The sequence below is a fragment of the Zootoca vivipara genome, chromosome Z2 (genome assembly GCF_965207765.1).
Source record: "Zootoca vivipara chromosome Z2, rZooViv2.hap1.1, whole genome shotgun sequence".
Taxonomy (NCBI): domain Eukaryota; kingdom Metazoa; phylum Chordata; class Lepidosauria; order Squamata; family Lacertidae; genus Zootoca; species Zootoca vivipara.
The window spans coordinates 41,407,649-41,430,345 of NC_142585.1; the positions used below are offsets into that span (position 1 = coordinate 41,407,649).

Here is a 22,697-nt window from a genome sequence, read left to right on the forward strand (position 1 = left end):
TCAAAGAAAAACCTTGTGGCAATTCAAGTGTTGCATATCTGCAAGGCTAGATTCTTTCATTGCACTGGTGGTGGGGGTGGGGTGCAGAAGCTTATTGGGAACTTCAGAAGCTCTCTAGTCATGCATAGTGATTGTAAAGCAAGCTTCATTTGGAGTGTTTTGGCTGGGGGTGGGTATGTTCTGTTCCAGCACAAGCATCTAGGAGGGCTGGGTGTGTGCTAGTGTGCTGGTGTGCCTACGGCGGTGACTGGTGCAAGGTTTAAATCAAGCCATCTCTGGTACCCAGGGGAGCTCGCTGTGCTGCTGAAACACTTCCCTGCCATCTGGGCCTTGGCCTAGAATTGGGCATGGATCCAGAGATACACACGCTGCAGAGAAGGGAGGGAGTTTGCTATAAAGGCACAAGGCTACTCTGACATAAATCCTTGCTTGGAAATGAATTAAGATCCATTCTCTATGGTTTTTCTTTTTCTTTTAGTCAAGCCCTTTTGCTACAAGGCAGCACAGGTTTCACTTTCTATACTGGCTTGGCAAGGCTGTTGTTGTGTAGTGATTCAAAACATGATCTGATATGTCCTGGGTCGCATTTCAGCAAAATGCAGAACTTGTTGTGTGGCCTTTTTGGACAAGCTGCCTCCTCTTAACTTCAGCTCTTTCCCAGGGGGGATAAGAATAATGCCAGGCTACCTTACATGGTTTGAGCCAGGATTAGGCCAATGAGTTACTTTTAAAGCTGTTCGTCAGCAGAATGGAGTCCCTTGGGAGATGGTGGACTTTCCTTCCTTGGGGGTTTTTAAGCAGAGGTTGGGTGGCCATCTGTCATGAATTCTTTAGTTGAGATTCCTGCATTTGCAGGGGGTTGGACTAGATGACCCCTGGGGTCCCTTCCAATTCTACAACTCTATGAAAATGGCATTTGAAAGCATTGGAAACACATACACATGAGTCCAGTTTATTGCTGATTTTCTTTAACTCTTGCTTCCACTCCTTTTGAATATATGATCTTGGCTACAATCATTGCTAATTGCATCGTCTTGGCCTTGGAGCAACACTTACCAGTTGACGACAAGACGCCCATGTCAGAGAGGCTGGTGAGTACCGTTTATTTGGTGGGGGAGGGCAATGTTGTCATTCTTACCTTCTTACTTAATTGTATTTATCCGATCCCATTTATGAAGCACTTCTTGTAAAATCTGTGTCTATTGTTGGCATCTGTCTGTCAGTAAAAGCTTCAGCCATAAGAATTATTATTATTATTATTATTATTATTATTATTATTATTATTATTATTCTACATAACAAGAACAATCCCATATAGAAAAAGGATTTAAAGCAAAAAACAGTAATTTCCCAGTCCTGTATACATGTAGACTAGGAAAAAATTCTCCACTTAAATGACTCATTGGAAAAAATGAAGGTCTTCAAAAGCCTGATGTGTAATGGGAGGCAGTTCCAAAGGATAGGTGCCCATTACACTCAAAGTCCAGCATCATGCAGAATCAGGAGTGCCAACTTGGCCCTACGACTGTGGGTGCCCGGGACCTTGGATGCCATGCAGTGTACATGGCCCTGGCACCAAAATTTGTGGGTGCCTTGCCCCTTCATGGGGAATTTTGTGGGTGTTCGGGCACCCAGGGCCCCAGGGAATTGGCACCAATGTGCAGAATGGAACTCCTGATGAGATGGTGTCTTGATTCATGGGGGATACTGTTATCAGATGGCTATGTTCTAGTCATCACCATCGGATGCAGTATGCCTCTGAAAGCCAATTGCTGTGAATCACAAGCGGGGAGCATGGTATTGTGCTCACGTCCTGCTTATGGGCTTCCCAGAGAAATCTGGTTGGCCCCTGTGATAATAGGATGCTGGATTAGATGGGGCCACTTTGGTCTGATCCAGCAGGGCTCTTCTTATTTCTTAACCAGGTCAATGGACAGCCTTATCCAATGTAATGGAGGATAAGGTTCTACCTCTGCATCCACTGCTGGAGGCAGTATGCCTCTGAATACTAGTTGCTGTGAACTGCAGTTGGGAGAGCGCTGTTGACCCGTTTGCTCATTTCCCATTGGGACATCTGGGAAAACAGGATACTGGACTAGATGGCCCTTTTTACTGATCCAGTAGAACTTGTCTTATGTTCTAACTTTTTATTAGTCTACAGCAGGGGTCCTAAGACTTACCCGCCTTTGGGCCGGTGGCCGCTACGCCGATCGCGCGGCGGACCGGAGGGCGGGGGAGTGCGCGTTCAGTGGGCCGGAGGGTGGGGGAGTGCGCGCCAGTGCGCATGCGCAAACCCATTTACTGGCACGGTGGCGCGCTTCCAGGCCAGAAAAATCGCCGAAAATTGTTTGTGCGCATGCGTATGGGCCTCCCCCGACCCGGAAGTGCACCGGAAATGACCTCTTCTGGGTCGGGAGAGGCCCATACGCATGCGCAGAAACGATTTTCGGCGATTTTTTTCAGATCTGGAAGTGCGCCGCCGCAAGAGCGGGCGGCGGTAGCGGGCGGTGGGGGTCGTCGTGGGCCGGATTGGGAGGCCAATTGGGCCGCATCTGGCCCGTGGGCCGTAGTCTGGGGACCCCTGGTCTACAGAGAGTAAGCAAAGTACCGTGGGGGAATGAGCAACTAGCTGGTGAAGAAGCCATCAGAATAAGCATCTGGGGAGAAAGAGTCCTAAGATGGAATACAGGAGGAGTCAGTAGACATGGGAATGAGGTTTTTATGTTTTAGGCAAAGGTTCTAGGTTGCACTAAGGCTCCTGGGAAGGATGAACTTACAATGGCAGATTTCTCTATCTCTGAAAACGCAACCCTCCCCCATCCCAGCTTCCCCCCAGGTCTGTGTTACCTGGAACAGATGATGCTGCCTTAAATCCATAGTGCAGACGTGGTAGGACCTATTCGTATTTGTTCTCATATTTTTCCAAACTTAAATTCAGTTCTCCACCTTTCTATAGCAATTTTGCAATTTTTTATAAAAAAAATCCACATGAAAACCAACCAGTATTTTAGTATGAATTTATCTTAATGTACGTTCTTTTGTACGTACAGATTTTTGCACACCACTATTTCCCTAAATATAATGCACTATTGAATATATTTATTTTTATGTACACACTTTCCCCAATATATGTGGTTTGGGGAGCTGCATTGTGAAGTTCAGAGACGTGTGAATTTCAAAGGATGTCGGTTTTTTGGTTCCTGGACTGTTTTAGAAAATGCGGATTTAATTGGTTCACTCTCAGATGTGAACGGAATGTCATTCTTCCTCATCCCTATACCAAGGCCATTGGCTGTCTGAGGCTGATGCAAGTGTTGTGGTCCAGGGCAGCGATGGAGGAAGATGCTGAGGCGCCTGGGGTGGTGCGCCCAATGGCAGGGTGAGCCGCCCATAGGGGCGGGGCGAGGGTGGGGCAAGCCACCCATAGGGGTGAGGTGCATCACAGGGCCTCTGCAGTCTGCTTGCCTCCTCCCGCTCAGCCGCCCTACAGCTGGGGGGGGAGGCAGCTGGTGGACCATTTGGTCAGCAGGGAGCTTGTGTATGCCCGAGCCACTGCGTCTCTCCCAGGAAAAACACATGGCTCAGGGGCGCTGCAGGCCCCGCGGTGAGTGCTGCCCGGAATTTTGTCACTCCCCCTCACTGGTGACACCCGGGGCAGACCACACACCCCCATCCTCCGACCCTGGTCCAGGGAGGGATGGCTCTGTGGTTGAAGGAAGTAAAGGGCATCAGGTTGGCTATCCGTGAATCAGGTGGTACCAATTCTGTTTCCTCAAACAGGGTCACATTGAGGCATTTGATAGTTTTGAACTGCTCATGTGAAGGAGAGAAGAAGGGAGGAGGGGGTCTTCTTCTGAAGATGAAATTTGATGGGTTTACCATATTCCCTTTAAGAGAAAACAACACTGGGAGCAGCCCACTCACAAAGAAAATAACTTACCAGCAGGCTTTATGGTAATGAGGCAATTATAATATTTCAAATGCAAAGCAGAATGATTTTTGGGATAATCTCTTCATTCTTTATCAGCTGGCAGGGAGGGGGTGGTGGAGAGAAACAGGCAGCCAGGGCTACGTAAACATTTTACTTGTTTTTTTTAAGGCTGCTTTGGAATGTTTCCGAAGCTCAACCTGAGTGGGTATGGCTGCTCCTAGCACAGGGAGATGAAACCTTGGAACCTCCCTCCTTTGAAACATGTTAAACCTAAAAAAAGAACATTGGGGAATAAAGAAAAAAGCTGAGGGTTTTAGGCAATTCCCTTTGCCTGTTTTTAGATGCTTCATTCCATATTCCACAAGTCAGTTAAGAGAACAGTTCCTGGATTTCATCTACTATTGCAAAGGGGCGGAAGCACTCCTTATGTGAGGGTGTATCCAGACTGCCATGGGTGAGGGCCCACTCTTCCCATGGGTAAAAGGTAAAGGTAAAGGACCTCTGGATGGTTAAGTCCTGTCAAAGGCGACTATGGAGTTGCAGTGCTCATCTTGCTTCAGGCCGAGAGAGCCGGTGTTTGTCCACAGACAGCTTTCCGGGTCATGTGGCTAGCAGGACTAAACTGCTTCTGGCGTCTGGAGGACTGTGACGAGTGCCAGATTGCATGGAGATGCCATTTACCTTCCCGCCGCAGCAATATCTATTTATCTATTTGCACTTTACCTTTCCTTTTTTCCCCATTGGTAGACCAGGTCTGTGGACCAGTTACACCTGGATGGACAGTTATGCAAGGCCCTATTGGAGCCCTGGCCTACAACAACCCATTGGTCACAATGGGTAGACCAGGGTAGACCAAGTGGCCAAAATTCCCAGTGTGTTTCAATTGAGAAAAGGCCTTAGCCTTTTCTGCTCTGAATGCAGAAGGCCCCAGCTTCAATCTCCTGCACCTCCAGGTAGGACTGGGAAATAAGTCCTGCCTGGAACCCTGGGGAGTTGCTGCCAACCAGTATAGACAATACTGAGCTAGATAGACCAATCGTCTAATTCAAAATGAGATAATTCCCTACATTGCTGTGTTCTGTGGCCCATACAAGGGCTCCTTCACATACTGTATAGATACTGATCTGGAGGTCTGCATGTGGACCACTTCTTTAAAAGTAAACTGATTCACTTGCCTAGCATGAAATTTAAAACCACGTGGTTCCATAAATTTATCTCCTGGAAGAATGCATTAAAGGTGAAATCTAGGGCTTAAAAATAATAATCCAAAACCCTTAATTGAGTATATTAGTTTCCATCATCTAGTTGATTATATTCATATAATTGCGCATATCATTAGAACAATGTTTTGAAGTGGAATATCATACTTTTAGATGGTGGGCATTAAGATATGTTGCAGCAGGTAACATCTCAGAAGAAACATCTCCTCCCTGTGATCTTAGAAAAGGCATTCCTCCTTGTGTGTGAGAGTTAAGAAAATATGCCTTTTCCAAGGATAAATATATGGGTTGTATTCAAAATTAATCTTACTCAAAGTAGAGCCATTAAAATATTGGACACGACTAACTTAGGTGAATTAATTTCAGTGGGTCTACTCTGGGTAAAACATAGTTGGATGCAACTCTATACGTTTTTTGAAGTGTTGCCAACATAGCTGCCAAGTTCTCCCTTTTTTAAAGGGAAATTCCCTTATGCTGAATAGGCTTCCTCGTGAGAAAAGGGAAAACTTGGCAGCTATGGTTGCCAAATTAATTGAGGATGTATGTTTAGCCAGTCATCTGTCTTCTTCATGAATTTATTAATTTTATATAAATATGGAAGTGAGAGCTGGACCATAAAGACGGCTGATCGCCGAAGAATTGATGCTTTTGAATTGTGGTGCTGGAGGAGACTCTTGAGAGTCCCATGGACTGCAAGAAGATCAAACCTATCCATTCTTAAGGAAATCAGCCCTGAGTGCTCACTGGAAGGACAGATCGTGAAGCTGGGGCTCCAATACTTTGGCCACCTCATGAGAAGAGAAGACTCCCTGGAAAAGACCCTGATGTTGGGAAAGATGGAGGGCACTAGGAGAAGGGGATGACAGAGGACGAGATGGTTGGACAGTGTTCTCGAAGCTACGAACATGAGTTTGACCAAACTGCGGGAGGCAGTGCAAGACAGGAGTGCCTGGCGTGCTATGGTCCATGGGGTCACGAAGAGTCGGACACAACTAAACGACTAAACAACAACAATATAAAGATGTCTTTCTCACCCATCTGCTGCCACTTAGGGAGGTTACTAACAATTTAAAATCACAGTGCAGTAAAAAAAAAAAAGTTTAAAGGGGGGGGGGAGAAATAAAATACCTAGCATTTAAAATGCACAATCATACAAAATATAGAGGCAAGAAATATAGAAATCTTAAAATGTGACCACTAGATTGGTTATTTTTTGGTTTGAGACATATTGCTATGGCTGCCTTAACTTAGTTCCCTAAATTATGATGAAAATTTTCTTATGATGAATAATCATTCGAAAGAAGCATGTTGTTATTCAAATAATTATTAGTTTTTAATAGTAAACTGATAACTATATAAACCCTCCTTCACCCTCATTCACAAGGTTCTTTTGTTATTTGTAAAAAAAAAAAATCCTACCCTGCCCACAATAAGAAAAATATATATCATGGTGGTTAATGTGAAATCAACATTAAAATTATTATTAGTATTGTTATTTATAAAAATTTGTATAATGCCCTTCATCTGAAGATCTCAGGGTGGTTTACAGCATAATTAGAGTAGCTTGTGAATTACATTCATGAAAGAAATACTGAATATGTCACAAATCAGTAGGTCATATTAATGGAGCAATATGGCTGGATTACGCATCAGAGAAAGCCTGGAAGAACTGTTGCATATGTATTGGATACAGAATATTGTCAATTTTACAATAAATTGGATGAGGAAAACCATATTGCAGGCATGTCTAACAGGTAGCGGTAGATCGTAATCTACTGGTAGATCACTGGACATCTGCAGTAGATCACTGGCTCCCCCCAAAGAAGCTGAACAACTGTGGCTCCCCTAAAAAAAGGCTCAACGTTTTAGCTCCTCCCTGAAAAACACAACAACTTTGACCCGAACCCAACCCCCCCCCAAATGGGCCTTCCTCCTTCCTAAAACAAAGCTCAACGATTTTGACCTGAACCCCCAAAAAAGGGGGTAGATCACTGCCAGTTTTTAACTCTATGAGTAGATTGCAGTCTCTTGGGAGTTGGCCACCCCTGCCATATTGAAAGCCTTGATTTGCCATCTTATTTGCCTGTCTGAAGTAATGATAATATAAAATCATGATTATGATGATAATTAATTAGCGTTATTAAATACATATCTCGATCACCTTTCAACAGAAGATTCCAGGGCAGTGTGTGAAAGTGTAAAAATAATCCAAGCATGTAAATTTGATATGTTTGGAACAAATGCACGTAACAAGCAACAAAACAAAGAGCAGATGAAAACTTATAACAAAAGGAACAAAAATAAATGTATCCAACAGGTCACTATTTTGTGAGATGGATTCAAGTGCATCCTTGAAGCTTCTGATTTGCACTATTAAAGTAAAGCACTCTGCCTGCGCTAGCACAAAAAAAAGGGGGGGACGCCAAGAAAAAAGGATCTGCAATGAAAATCTTGGGATGAAGCACTACACTGGATGAGCAAATAGGGATGAATGCTTGTTGTCACATAATGACCCTGTTAACATATCAGAATGAGTGCTCAATAAAGGCCAGATGTACTAGACTGTACTGGACTAGATGGGCCATTGGCCTGATCCAGCACGCTCTTCTTATGTTCTTAAAATAAACTTGCTGTAAAAAACAAATCCAATAATCAACCATCAGTATAATACTTCAAAATAAACACAACATAATCTAACCATAATATACACAGCTTACTGTTCACTCTTCCGTGTGTATTCAAAAGTAAGCCCCACTGTATGCAATGCTAGTCCTACTTGGAGTAGAGCTGTAGAAATTGATGCACAAGACTAAGTTAGGTGCTTTGGATTGTATTCAACTAAATTCTACTCTGAGAAGGGTAGATACTGAAATTGATGGGTCTAAGCTATTTATGCCCTTTAATTTCACTGAATATACTCTGAGTAGAACTAACATTGGGTACTACCCATTAACTTCACAGGGTCTGAACTAAGGTCTGAATTGACCTTAGTTGGGTACAACCTGTTGAGGTTAGTTGTGTTTACACTTGAGTAAGCAAATACAGTGTTGTGGCCTTAGATCAGGCATGGCCAAATTTGGCCCTCCAGCTGTTTTGGGACTACAACTCTCATCATTCCTAGCTAACAGGACCAGTGGTCAGGGATGATGAGAATTGTAGTCCCAAAACAGCTGGAAGGCCAAGTTTGGCCATGCCTGCCTTAGATGCTCAATGTTTAAACAATTCAGTGGCTGTTGAATTGTTTAAATGCTGAGTGTTTCAGCTATGTGCACTGTGTATTATGGTTACGGTAGGTACCTGTTGATATTTTTTTCTTATTTTAATGATGGCCAGCTGCTCTGAGACTAGTTTTCCACAAATAAGGAGCTTTAAATCCCCCCCCCTTGTCATATTATGTGTGTGATTTTCTCTTCCATCTTATGCTTGGGGGAAATAATATCTCAGGAAGCCTGTGTCATAATATCTTGATTGCATAGCTTAGTCATAAATCCCGTGGTCAGGTCATTAGTGAGTATACCAGGATTTGAAAGTGCCAATTTGTACCCAGGTGAGACCAGCGGCATAGCAACCCCCTGCAGTTCCCCAAACACTAAGCAACTGCTGTGGTCCCTCAAGCTCCCCTGCCACCCAGAATCCAAACCCCCAATGCACAGCAGCCACTGTGTCGCAGTACAGACCCCCCCCATGGCACCCTACAGACCCTCCTGGCTAGCTACACTACCGGGTGAAACCAAAACAGTGGTTCAGTATCAACTTCTGCAAAAAACTTTATTGATAAAGGTTTAAAGATTGGAGCTGTGTGAGGATATGACCTTTTTCTTGTGACTTTTGGTTTGAAGTAAGACCAAATCAGCCTCTTGAACCAATGATACAAGCATAGCATAGTTTCAGGTGTGCTTAAGAATTCTGCCATCTGGTATATGGTGGCATTAGGGATAGAAGGAGCTGTGTTTTTTTGGTTTCTCTGTTCCTCTCCTTCCAAACCTTAAGTTCAGTTCTCCACATTTTCAGAGCAATTTTGAAAAGTCCTTATTTGTCAGCATTTTAGTTCAGACTTCTCCTAATGAGTATACTATTGTATGCAGTTTTGACTACCGGTAATATCCATGCTTTACACACAATTTTGACTAATATCCATGTTTTACACACAATTTTCTGCAGTATTGATGCATTTTTGCATGGTAAAAAGGTAAAGGTAAAGGGACCCCTGACCATTAGGTCCAGTCGTGACCGACTCTGGGGTTGCGCACTCATCTCGCATTATTGGCCGAGGGAGCCGGCGTATAGCTTCCAGGTCATGTGGCCAGCATGACAAAGCAGCTTCTGGCAAACCAGAGCAGCACATGGAAACACCGTTTACCTTCCCGCTGTAGCGGTTCCTATTTATCTACTTGAATTTTGACGTGCTTTCGAACTGCTAGGTTGGCAGGAGCTGGGACCAAGCAACGGGAGCTCACCCCGTCACAGGGATTCGAACTGCCGACCTTCTGATCAGCAAGACCTAGGCTCAGTGGTTTAACCACAGCGCCACCTGGGTCCCTCATGGTACTGTATTGCATTTTGCATATGGTACTGTACTGTATTTTGCATGGTACTGTATTCAAATTCATGGAGGGGGAGTAATTTTCAATTTGGGCTTTCCTCTTCTGTCAGCAAAATGTCTTTGGCCCGGATCTAATGCTGCCCTGTTGATTGGTAGTTCCATTCACCCTTGTCCTGCAGTAACTCTTGCTAGAATCATCTTCCAGGAAGGGAATGGATTACTCTGCCAAAGTTGTTTTCTCATCCCCACTCCCAATCTTGAAACCCACTTCCTGTTTCCGGCGGTGGGAAATGGCTGACTCCCATACAATCGGAACCCAGCCATGCCAGTAATTCAGGGCTGATATGGGGGTAATTAGCCCTGGCAGACTCCCCAGGGTGGGGGAGGACTGTCTCGTAGACCGGCAGATTGTCAGAGATTGCCAGCTTGCATTGCGCAAGAGGCAGGACACTGGGTCCCAGAGCACGACACAGCTGGCACTCTCCAATGCCACTCCCTTAGCCGGGAATATCTGTTTGATAAAATAATCAGATTTGGACAATAAACAGACATAGTCTGGACCGAAGAAGACTGAGGAAAACCCCCGCAGAACTGTACAGTCCCTGGCATTTAAGCTCGGACTTCAAATAGATTCTCGTCATGGTGCTTGGATTACAGAGGATTGGTATGTTCTTCCCCCCCTTGGTTTTCTACACCAAACCTCATTAAGAAACCTAATTTACTTTGAGGAGTACAGATGGACATATTTATAATTAAATGATCAACTGCGCAGCTTTATTTGGTTTGAAAGACTTGATAAAGAAAAGAAGAAACAAGATGGCGCTTGTGACGCAGCATAGAAAAACGAGAGGGAAGTGGGAGATGCTTGCTGGCTGACTTTGTAGTGATTTGAGACACTAATTTGGGGTAATATTCAGTGCATCTGTTTGCAGAATTTTTTTTATTAAGTGTGAGAGAGAAGGCTAAATGGATGTCTAGCAGCCCCCCTCCTAGGGCCCAGGAGGGGGGATTGTTCCAAAAGCCGATCGATCATCAAATGATTTACATCTATGGAATACAGTTCATTTGCATTGCAATATCCAAACAAGATGCCTAACATCAAAGACAGACTTGGACAACAGCCCAGATGGGAATAACTTAACAATTTAACGACATGGGAGTTGCTCCATCTTTAAACTTTGAATGGACTTGGATAACAGTCCGGATCAGAGATGGGAGTGAAGTCAGGAAAAGCTGTGCTGGCAAATAGACAGTTGGAAAAATATATATTTACAAATAAAGCTGTATTCGGTGGATGTAAGGATATATGATTTTGGACATGATTGAGAATCGTATAGCCAGGGACGGAGAACTTTAGAGTGATAAAACTGGAATGTGGAAAATAGGAGAACAACAGAAGAAGGCAGGAACGAGACATGAGAGACGTTCTGCAAGAGGTCCAGACTATGGGAAGTCCGAAAATAATAATAATTAATAATTTGGATTACAATTTTTTTTTAGTTTATTGTTTTTAATTGGAATATGATGACATGTCAATTGGCTGTTTGTATTGGAAAATGAATAAAAATAATTAAAATAGAGAAAGAAACCCAGTTCTTCACACTTCTGTAGCATCTTGCATTTGTTGGGCGGGGGGCGGAAGGGCGGGCAGGTGGAGATCTTAATGAAAATTTGTAAGCCTTTTAGCCTCAATTTCTTCCTAATTTTCATCTGTGCTTTTGACTAATATACACATATTATTATTTTTTGCAAAGTAGTTTCCCCTAAAATGATATGTGTGCTTCCCCTTAATTTTGGCCCGTGTTCTTTGCTTGGAAGATAGTACAACCAAAACCACAAAACTATAGATTTCAAAGGGTGGCTATACTTTGCTTTGTGTATTGGTTCAGGAAGTGTGAATTGATTCCTTCCTCTTTAAAATGCAAACAGAATGGAAATTTCTCCCCCATCCCTACTCCCAGTGGCATCCTGCTTGCTTGTGCATACTGCCCATCCCCTCTGCACCAGAGAAAAGACTGGAGCACATGGTCCTCATTGTAACTAATCCATGCAGAAGGCTTCTCATTTACCCAGGATGTGCTGCTTGTTGGTTCTGACATGGAGGCAGGGCATAGCAGCTTTCTCCCTTATTTAACATGACAGCCTTTTCACTCGGCTAATGGGCCTTGTTCTGTATCCTAACCACAGGCTCTTTAAAAGCAGCGAGGCATGAGCCAGTCGTATTAACCTCTACTGAAAAGAGGAAGTCTTTTCTTTTGCATGGCACACCTAAGCCTTTTGGGATGGTCTTTTTAGCGCCCGGGGAGCCTGCTCTGGGAATAGGTTGTGAGGGATGCTAATGAGATTTATTTTAGACTGCATTGCTTTGCTGCAAGGAACACCCCCATTGAGACTTTTGTGGGGTTGTTTTTTTTTGGGGGGGGGGGGATAACTGTATTTGTGTCTTGTAGCAAAAGAAGTGGCACCATAAAGACTGGCAAATATATTATGACATCAGCTTTTGTGGACTACAGGAAAGCTTATGCCATGATAGATCTGTTACTCTTCAAGGCTCTGGAAGACCCTCTGTAGGACTCTAAACTTTTAGTCATTCATCCTTAAGTGAGATGGGTAGGCATTGCTCTTTTGTCATATAATTTTGGATTAGAACTTTAGATCTTCTTCGTTTGCTGTTTTTACATGGAGTAGACCTACTCAAGGTGATGAGCTTAGCCATGGCCATTAATGAGTGGGTCTACTCTGAGTAGAAAAAATACTACTGTAAATGTAACCCAGTATTTCTTATTGCCCTTCTTCAGAGGATCACAGGGCAGTTTACAATATAAAAACAGAAAATACATAGCATAATAAACAAAACAACAATACCCCACACTTGGTTTTTACCCTGTATGATAGTATGATATACTATGATCGTATGATATTGTGATGTCACAGTTATGTGATATTATGATTTTATATTATGATTGTATCATGATTGATTGTGTAAGATTGATTGTAGGGGACACAGGTGGCGCTGTGGGTTAAAACACAGAGCCTAGGAGGGCTTGCCGATTAGAAGGTCGGCGGTTTGAATCCCCGCGATGGGGTGAGCTCCCGTTGCTCGGTCCCAGCTCCAACCAACCTAGCAGTTCGAAAGCACGTCAAACTGCAAGTAGATAAATAGGTACTGCAGGGCTGGCTCGCATAGCACCAGGGTGCTCAGGGGGCGCTGAGGGGCGCCCCAGCAAGTGGGGGAGCTGCGCGGAGGCCTCCCTTTTCCCTCCGCCAGCCGCGCCGCTCGGGAGAGCAGGGAGCAAAGCAAGCGGAGCAGGGGCACTAGGACCCTGCTCCACTCTGCAGCGCCCACCTTCCGGCGCTTGTCGGCAAAGGGGAGCGCCAGCCACGGCATGGCCTGTGTGGCTTCTTGCCAGCGCTGCTGATCTCCAGGCGCTGCTGCCGCTGCCGCTGCTCCGGTACTGCTCCGGCTCGGGCTGGCTGGAAGCACGTGTAGACGGCGGCCAGGCTAGCGGCCAGCTGTGCGCCCGGTCCAGCTCCGGCTCTGCCTCCTGCCGCGCCGGCGGCTCCAGCTGTGCTGCTGCCGGCGCCACAGTAGAGCCCCACGAGCGAGACGCCCTGCGCTGGCAGCGAGGCCACGGGCACCGCCGAGCCGTCGGGTGCCCTAGCGCCTCGCACAGCAACTTGAGCTCACTTAACCACACCTTGAGCTCCTGGCCAAGAGGAGGAATCCCTTGATAGAGCAGAGTGGACTGTCCTGGAACAGTGATGCAGATGAGGTCCCCCTAGGGAGGTGGAAGGTCACCCCTTGCAGGAGACAAAAACCCTGGAGGAACCACGACACACGGATGTGAGACTGCCAGGTGCCATGTTGCGTATTACTGGAGTTGCAAGGTTGATTCCATGCCCTCAGCTTGGACGCTGATTCTGGGCCAGAGGAGCAAGGACAGCAGGTGCAGACCTCAGAATACACCAAAATGTCTGTGGAAGGCACAGTATACAGAACCATTTCTGCCGCTCCTCAGAGGAGGAGGAGACGAGTGGTGGGTGGTAGGTGACTCCCTGCCGAGGAGGGTAGAGGCAGCAGTGTGTGGAGGTAACAGGATGTCCCGGGAGGTGTGCCGTCTTCCAGGCGCAAAGATTGATGATATGACAGAGAGGCTGCCAAGTCTTATGAAGCCCGCTGACCCCAACCCCTTCCATCTGGTTCATGTGGGTACAAATAATACTCCACACATAGCCTTCACTGTATAGCAAGGGGCTATGAGACTGGGCAGGAAGCTGAAGGGCCTTTAGGCATGGGTGGGGTTTTTAAAATTTAAATTACTCCTTCCTATTGAAGGTCACGACCCAGGAAGAGAGAGAAAAATACTGGAAGTAAAACATTTTCTGTGTTCAGGGCAGCTGTCTACCAGCTCCATCTGGTATGCAGACTGAGCCCCTACATGCCCACAGACTGTCTTGCCAGAGTGGTGCATGCCCTAGTTATCTCCTGCTTGGACTACTGCATTGTGCTCAATGTGGGGCTACCTTTGAAGGTAATTTCAAAGCTCTACCTCTCTTTCAAATCAGAACCAGTGAAGGCAGTGAAGGTCCTGTGTGAGTGTCCGGAGGCAGTTGGAGTATGGATGGCAGCTAGCAGATTGAGGTTGAATCCTGACAAGACAAAAGTACTGTTTTGGGGGGACAGGCAGCGGGCAGGTATGGAGGACTCCCTGGTCCTGAATGGCGTAACTGTGCCCCTGAAGGACCAGGTGTGTAGCCTGGGAGTTATTTTGGACTTGCAGCTGTCCTTGGAGGTGCAGGTCAATTCTGTGTCCAGGGCAGCTGTCTACCAGCTCCATTTGGTATGCAGGCTGAGACCCTATCTGGTGGTGCATGCTCTGGTTATCTCTCGCTTGGACTACTGCAATGTGCTCCCTGTGGGGCTACCTTTGAAGGTGACCCGGAAACTACAACTAATCCAGAATGCGGCAGCTAGACTGGTGACTGGGAGTGGCTGCTAAGACCACATGACACTGGTCTTGAAAGACCCACATTGGCTCCCAGTATGTTTCCAAGCACAATTCAAAGTGTTGGTGCTGATTTTTAAAGCCCTAAACAGCCTCAGTTCAGTATACCTGAAGGAGGGTCTCCACCCCCATCGTTCAGCCCGGACACTGAGGTCCTCCTCCAAGGGCCTTCTGGCAGTTCCCTCACTGTGGGAAGCAAAGTTATAGGGAACCAGGCAGAGGGCCTTCTCGGTAGTGGCACATGCCCTGTGGAACGCCCTCCCACCAGATTTCAATGAGATAAAGGATTACACAACTTTTAGAAGACATCTGAAGGCAGCCCCTGTATGGGAGGTTTTTAATGCTTGATGTTTTTACTATGTTTCTATATATGTTGTAAGCAGCCGAGAGTGGCTGGGGAAACCCAGCCAGATGAGTGAGGTATAAATATTAAAATTATTAAATTATTATTATTATGACTGCACAAGAGCTCTTAATACAGGATGGGAAATATGACCCAATAGGCATTACTGAAATCTTGTGGGATGAGACTCGTAACCAGAATGCAAAAACTGAGGGGTATACACTGTTCAAAACTAATAGACCAAACAGGAAATGAGGAGGAATAGCATTATATGCAAAGGATGTATACATATGGGAAGAGATTCATGACCCTGAGCATGGAAGGCAGAGGGAATCAACAATAAACTTACTGTGGGTATCTGCTAGCAGGCATGTCAAACCTGCGGCCCTCCAGATGTTTTGGACTACAATTCCCATCTTCCCCAACCACTGGTCCAGCTAGCTAGGGATCATGGGAGTTGTAGGCCAAAACATCTGGAGGGCCGCAGGTTTTACATGCCTGTGCTATAGGTTTCCAAGCCAGGCTGAAGACTAGGAAGATGCCTTTCTACAGCAGATTACCAAACATTTTAAAAAGGAGAGATATAGTAGTCATGAGATACTTCAACTACCCCATTATCTGTTGGAACTCAAACTCTGTCAAGAATGTAAGTTCCAACAAATTCCTCCATAGTCTCACTGACAATTTCATTTCCCAGAAGATGGAAAAAGCAACAAGGAAAAAGCATCAACCTTGTACCTGGTCCTCATCAACAGGGAGAGAGGAACTGATCAAAGTGGAAGTACTGGACCCTTGGGAGGAAGTGATCATGTCCTCTTAAGTTTCATGATACAGTGGCAAAGGAAAATGGACATGCAGTGCTGGACTGCCAAATAGGCAGCGTGGGGCTATGGCTTTTTAGGGCCCTTGTGACAACAAATCAAAATAATATTCATTTGATCTTGAAAAAAATTACAAAACGTATTAGGAGATAATTTGTGACAACCCCCCCCCCCCCAATTTTGACTGCCTACAGGCCTCCACAGGGTTTAATCTGGCATTGAAGACATGCACCCTGGACCTTAAGAAGGCTGATTTCAAAAAGGAACTTTTGGGTGAGATCACATGGTCAGAAATACTCCAAAGATTAATGGGAGTTTCTTAAAGGTGAAAGACACATATGCAGACAATTCCAACAAGAAAGAAATTGGGAAGCATCTAAAGAAACCAGGGTAGCTGCATAAGGAGCTTACAGATGAGCTTAGATTTAACAAGGCCATGAATAAGAAATGAATGAAAGGGGGAATCACGAACGAAGAGTATACATGAGTAACCAACAGTCTCAGAGAGAAGGTCAGGCAGGCCAATGCTCAAAATGAGTTCAGGCTTACAAGATACATTAATAATGATAATAAAAGGTTTATTTGGCTGTGTTAGAAACAAGAGGAAGAACAAGCAAGGTTCTCTGATTGGAAAAGACAGAGAAATGCTATTGGGTGATAGAGAGAAAGCAGAAATGATCAATACCTACTTTGCCTCTGTCTTCACCCAAAAGGAAAGTGGTGCCCAAGCTGGTGATAACAGAATAAACAATGCAAGGAGGAAGCTGCAGCCCCAGATAGGAAAAGAGGGGGTAAGGGACCACCTAGCTACTTTAAATAAATTCAGATCTTCGGGGTCTGATGAGCTGCATCCAAGGGTACTAAAGGGGCTTGCATAAGTAATCTCAGTCTATAAACTGAGAATTCTGGAAAACAGATGAGGTCCCTATAGTCTGGAGGTGAAAAGTTGCACCCAACTTTTCAAAAAAGAGGAAAAAGAAGACCCAGATAACTACTAACTGGTCAGCTTGAAACTGATACCAAGAAAGATCCTAGAACAAATAATTTAATGGTTGGTCTGTGAGCACTTAGAAAAGGATGTTGTGATTACTAAGACCTGGCATGGTTTCTCAAAAACAAGTAATGCCAAATTACTTTTTTTTGATAGAGTTATAAGCAGTGGCAGACTTTAAGCTCTTCAGCCAGGCCTCTAACATTGCACGTGCACGCGCGCGCACACACACATTTGCACAAGCAACCTTCCAAGCTGCCCTGGCCATTTGCCTGAAGCTAAGAAAATGAGGGAGGGGGGCACATCTAGGGAGACAGGTGCTGTAGTTCTTTGCACCTTCACAGGTGGTGAACATGGCTGTTGTCAAACAGGTATTTGTTTAGGGCTGCTCTGAGTTGCCCTGCAACTTTCTGCAACAACTTCATTGTGAGTTCTGGCACCTATTTTTCTTGGGAGAGGGGGGAAATACTGATGACAACTCGCAACATTTCTGAGTTCTGGCCATGCTGGCCAGGGCTGATGGGAGTTGGAGTCCAATAATACCTAGAGCGAACAAAGTTCTCCACCCCTACTCTAAGAAGCAACTTCCTTTAGGAGGGAATCCTTTCATGCAATGGAGAATGCTGTTCCTTTGAACAGGGGTGAGGAGGCTGTGGCACTCCAGATGTTGCCAGATGGCAACTCCCAGCATCCCTGACCATTGGCTGTGTTGCCTTCTGCTCTGATGGGAGCTGCAGTGCAGCAAGATCCACCTGCTTTATTCCTGTCAAGCTGCTAACAATACTCCCTCTTTGCTTCTTAGTTGACCTCAATTCTGGTTAAAAACAGGGAGAGTAGATTCACTTAGCAAAGGGGGCAGAATCAATGATGAAAGTAGGAAATCAGGATGGACTTTGGGAAATTGGACAAAAGGTAGTGATTCCAGTTTCAACTCATAAAAAGGCCTCAAATTATATGCAGAAGACATTGGATGACTGTACGATAACATAGGTTTGGAGGATAATGCACTCTCCTCCTTTCTTTTCAATCTTTGTTTGCTTCATTACTTCATAAGTTTGAACCTAAAACACAAACATGTGTTTGAGGTGACTTGCAGGAGAGGAAATGCAGGGAAGGATGGCTGAGGGTGAAGTTTACAGTCTGTACAGTGTAGAAAAACAAAACAGTGAACTCTTGATAGCAAGAAATAAAACTTGAATTGACTATCCCAGCACTTGTAGAATTGTAGCTCTTTGCCTGACATTGCTGTTCTTCTCCTTCCACCCTCTTCTTTTTAGGATGACACTGAGCCATATTTTATTGGAATATTTTGCTTTGAAGCTGGCATTAAGATCATCGCGCTAGGTTTTGCTTTCCACAAAGGCTCTTATCTCCGAAACGGCTGGAACGTGATGGATTTTGTTGTCGTCCTTACAGGGTAAGTGATCTCCCCCTCTTCCTGCTCTCTCTCGCCCGTCTCCACAATTCTTAGAAATTATGCTGAGAGTGAGTTGCTTTGATGCTTATTATTATCAGCAGCAAGGTGAGGAAGAGAGTATGATACCATTAAGATTCTATAGTAAAGCTATATTTGAAGACTTACAAAGGAGCTGTTGTGGAGGTGAATTTGGGCAAGCCATTGTCTAGCCCAAGTTTATGAACACCCTTAAAAGATAATAGATAGTTGGCAGATCTTAACTCTGAAGGCAATCCTTTTCATTTCTTTCTTCTTCTTTTTAATGCCAAATCGTCTTCTGAAAACTACAGAACAGTTTTAAAAGCAGGAAATGTTTTAGAGGAGAATTTGATCGTATGTGAACAAAAGGAGGTTCACTTGGCCTTTGAGACCAAGAAGAAAGCAAATGGGTAGCAGAATACTGATGAAAATGATCAATACGCTGGATATTTCGGAAAGGTGGTGATTTGCTCTTCAGTTATAAAACATCTAGTTGTGCCCTATTTTGAGCTTCTGGATATGGTTTAATAAGGAGTGTGTGTCTGTTTTCCTCCTTGCACCTTTACAGTTCTTGACTGGTGTAAACTGAGAAGCACCTCAGGCATGTTGCTCAGCTGGAATACCCAACTGGCATCTCTGGGTCATTTGGGGGATTGGGTAAAGGGTGTGTGTGAGTGGCTGGCAAGGGGAATAGGGTAGTCCTAAGCAGGGTTGGCAAGCAACATAAGCAGGGGCTGCAGCCCCAAGTATTTATATAGATGGCACTGGCTTAGAGGTATTCCCCCTTTACTCATGAACAGGTCAATGAGTTTGTCTGCTGTAACATGCCATTGCACTGAAACTAAATAAAGTGTACACCTGACTCTTCATAACAATTGTTTTATTCACATGTAAATTGATTCAACGTGGCTAATCAGTTAAACTCATATGTTCAGACGGTTCAGTCTTAAGCATGCTTGCTCCAAAGTAAGATTAGCATTCATGTTCAGTTAAGGAAGCTATTGTAGCTAGCTAAGTTCTACTCAGAGCAGTACACAAATGAGTCATGGATATCCATTTCAGTGTGTCTGCTCTGAGATGGGATGAACAATGGTTACAAACCTTAATTCTCAATGTAATTAAAATAAGCACACTAAACCAGAAATACCTAATAATGGCCTACTTGGGTCAGGGGAGTGCTGTGGACAATAGTGTGTCTTGATGTCAGTAGGTTTTTGACTAAGTCCCCCATTATATTCTTGCGGAGATATGTGGGCTGGACAAGGTAACTGTTATGCGGATTTGTAGGTGGTTGACTGACCGAGAAGAGAAGGTTAAGGAGTGATATGATAGCTATGTTCAAATATATAAAAGGATGTCATATAGAGGAGGGAGAAAGGTTGTTTTCTGCTGCTCCAGAGAAGCGGACACGGAGCAATGGATTCAAACTACAAGAAAGAAGATTCCACCTAAACATTAGGAAGAACTTCCTGACAGTAAGAGCTGTTTGGCAGTGGAATTTGCTACCAAGGAGTGTGGTGGAGTCTCCTTCTTTGGAGGTCTTTAAGCAGAGGCTTGACAGTCATATGTCAAGAATGCTTTGATGGTGTTTCCTGCTCGGCAGGGGTTGGACTGGATGGCCCTTGTGGTCTCTTCCAACTCTACGATTCTATGATTCTATGATCCCAAAGAGTGCTCACTAACAGTTCCTAATCATCCTGGAAAAAGGTGACATTGGGGTGCCAGAGGGTTCTGTCCTGGACCTGCTGTTGTTCACCAACTTTAAAAGTGACTTGGATGAATGTATGGAGGGGATGCTCATAAGATTTGCAGATGGCTGAAAGGGGACAGAAGACAGAACCATGATTCAATATGATCGTAACAGATTGGAGAACTGGGAGAAGACTGACAAAAGGAATTTCAATAGGGACAAATGTCAGGTTCTACACTTAGGTAGGAAAACCAGCCGCCCAAATCTAAGATGGAGGGCACCTGGCTTGCCAGTAGTACATGTGAGAAGGACCTAGGAAACTTAGTAGATCACAAGCTTAACATGAGTCAGTGGTGTGGTGCAGCAGAAAAAAGCCAATGCTATTCTAGGCTGCATCAACAGACATATATTGTCATGATCAAGGTAAGTAATATTGCCACTCTATTCCCCCTTGGTCAGACCACACCTGGATTACTGTATCCAGCTCTGGGCACCACGATTTATGAAAGATATCAATAAGCTAGAACGTGTGCAGACGAGGACAACCAAGTTGACCAGGGGTCTGGAAATCAAGCCTTATGAGGGAACTGGGTACGTTTAGCCTGGTAAAAAGGAGACTGAGAGGAGACAGGATCGGATTCTTCAAATATCTAAAGGGCTGTCACATGGAAGAGGGAACAAACTTGATTTCTCTTGCTCTGGAGGCTAGGACCTCAGTTTACAAGAAAGGAGATTCTGACTAAATACAAGGAATAACTTTCAGACAACTTTCAGTGGAACAGACTCTCTTGGAAGTTTGTGGACTCTCCTTGGAGATTTTGAAGGAGAGGTTGGATGGCCATCTGTCATTTATGATTTAGTTAAGATTCCTGCATTGCAGGGGGTTGGACTGGATGCTCCTTGGGGTCCCCTCCAACTCTACAGTTCTGTGGTTCTAAAAATGTCAATAATAACCTCATCATGTTTATACAAAAACATCTAAGAATGGAAAACATATTAACCCAAACAGGTCTTTCTCAATGGTAATATATTTCCATTTACAGCTGAGTGGAGGAAACTGGTGACCCTTCAAATGTTGCTGAACTACAGTTTCTGTTGTTGCTAACAATTATGCTGTTTGGTTGGGAGGTGGGAGTCCTACAAAATCTGGAGAGCTGTATCCCTTTATTTAAGACATTTCTATGCTGCTTAATTATTCACATTTCTAAGCAGCGTACATGAATACAATCCACAGAAATGGGGACAATTAAATAATCAAAAATTATAAGAAAACCAAACACTTCCTTAAAATGCCTGCTGGAACAAGAAAGTCTTTGCTATGTGCCTGAAGTTCACCGGGGTGTGTGTTTGTGTGTGCCTGTTTAATCTCAGTTGGGAAGGAGTTCCAAATGCAGCTTTTCTAGTAGCTACAAGCCAGCCATCTGAGCCATGGTAGACCGCCAACAAAGATTCCTCCAAAAACCATAGTAATCAGGCATGCAAATAAGGGATCAAGTGGTCCCTAAGATTTCTTAGACTCCCAGCGCAAGGGGCATTGTAAATTACTACAAGAATCTTTACTCCAATAATTTCCCCCCTAAACCGTATGTAGTTCTTGATGCTTTTATTTGAGGATATTCCCGTTTGCAAGACTCATTGAGTTTGAGTGGACTTACTTCCAAAAAAAGTTCAGTTACGGTTGCCATTTTAAGGTTTATTTTCTTTGGATTACGGCCCAGACTTAACTCAGAGTAGAGCTTTCTCAGGGTTAACTGAAGCTAGTAAATTTCAACTGAATGTTCAGTGGCTCAAACTCAAGACTGCTTAATGCTAATAAGTTTCTCTTCAGTGCTCCAAGCCAGTACAGTGGAACCTCGGTTTATGAACACCTCGGTTTATGAATTTTCGGTTTATGAACGCCGCGGACCCATCTGGAACGGGTTAATTCACTTTCCATTACTTTCAATGGGAAAGTTCGCTTCAGTTTATGAACGCTTCAGTTTATGAACAGACTTCCGGAACCAATTACACCCATGCTTCAGTTTATGAACGTTTCAGTTTAAGTACTCCATGGACCCATCTGGAACGGATTAATCCACTTTCCATTACTTTCAATGGGAAAGTTCGCTTCAGTTTATGAACGCTTACTCCGCGGACCGTCTGGAACGGATTAATTCACTTTCCATTACTTTCAATGGGAAAGTTCGCTTCAGTTTATGAACGCTTCAGTTTATGAACAGACTTCCGGAACCAATTGTGTTCATAAACCGAGGTACCACTGTATATTATGTTCATAATCAAGGTGGTTCCCCTCCCTTTTCTTTCAAATATATACCCATAGGTAAAATGGGATTCTGATCTGTGTCTATGACAACGAGAACAGCTTGGTTATGTTTGAGTTCTTCCAGATTGATTTTCTGTTCTGAACTATGTCTTCATGTATGTGGCATAAAACGTAAAATACTATATTTTTACATGTATAAGACTAGGTTTTGCCCCCTAAAAAATAATGTCAAAAATTAGGGGGCATCCTATACACGGGGCCATCTTCCCCCATTTTCTTAAATCAGAGTCCCCATAAGAGTCTTATACATGGGGGCGTCTTATAATACGGCAGTTGTTCTACCTTGTGGGAAAATCATGAGTAATGGGATCTGCTGGGAAACACTCCTAAATATGATGGTTGTGGGTTGTGTGTCTTCATAGCTTAGGGTTTTATTCAAAGTTTGACCTGCATC

At 44.3% G+C, this 22,697-nt stretch overlaps 1 protein-coding gene across 8 annotated transcripts in view; it reads left to right on the forward strand.

The window, feature by feature from the left end:
* CACNA1B (calcium voltage-gated channel subunit alpha1 B) overlaps positions 1–22,697 on the forward strand; it is a 326,623-nt gene that overhangs the window by 3,530 nt on the left and 300,396 nt on the right. For 6 of the 8 annotated variants that reach the window (XM_088664966.1, XM_088664968.1, XM_088664967.1 and 3 more), the window contains exons 1-2: positions 991–1,091; positions 18,133–18,272. In XM_088664966.1, coding sequence (XP_088521092.1) covers positions 999–1,091; positions 18,133–18,272 — 233 coding nt within the window. In that variant the 5' untranslated portion in view covers positions 991–998. Of the gene's footprint in view, positions 1–985; positions 1,092–18,132; positions 18,273–22,697 lie in introns of those variants that run through there. The other 2 variants (XM_088664972.1, XM_088664973.1) reach the window with 1 other exon arrangement.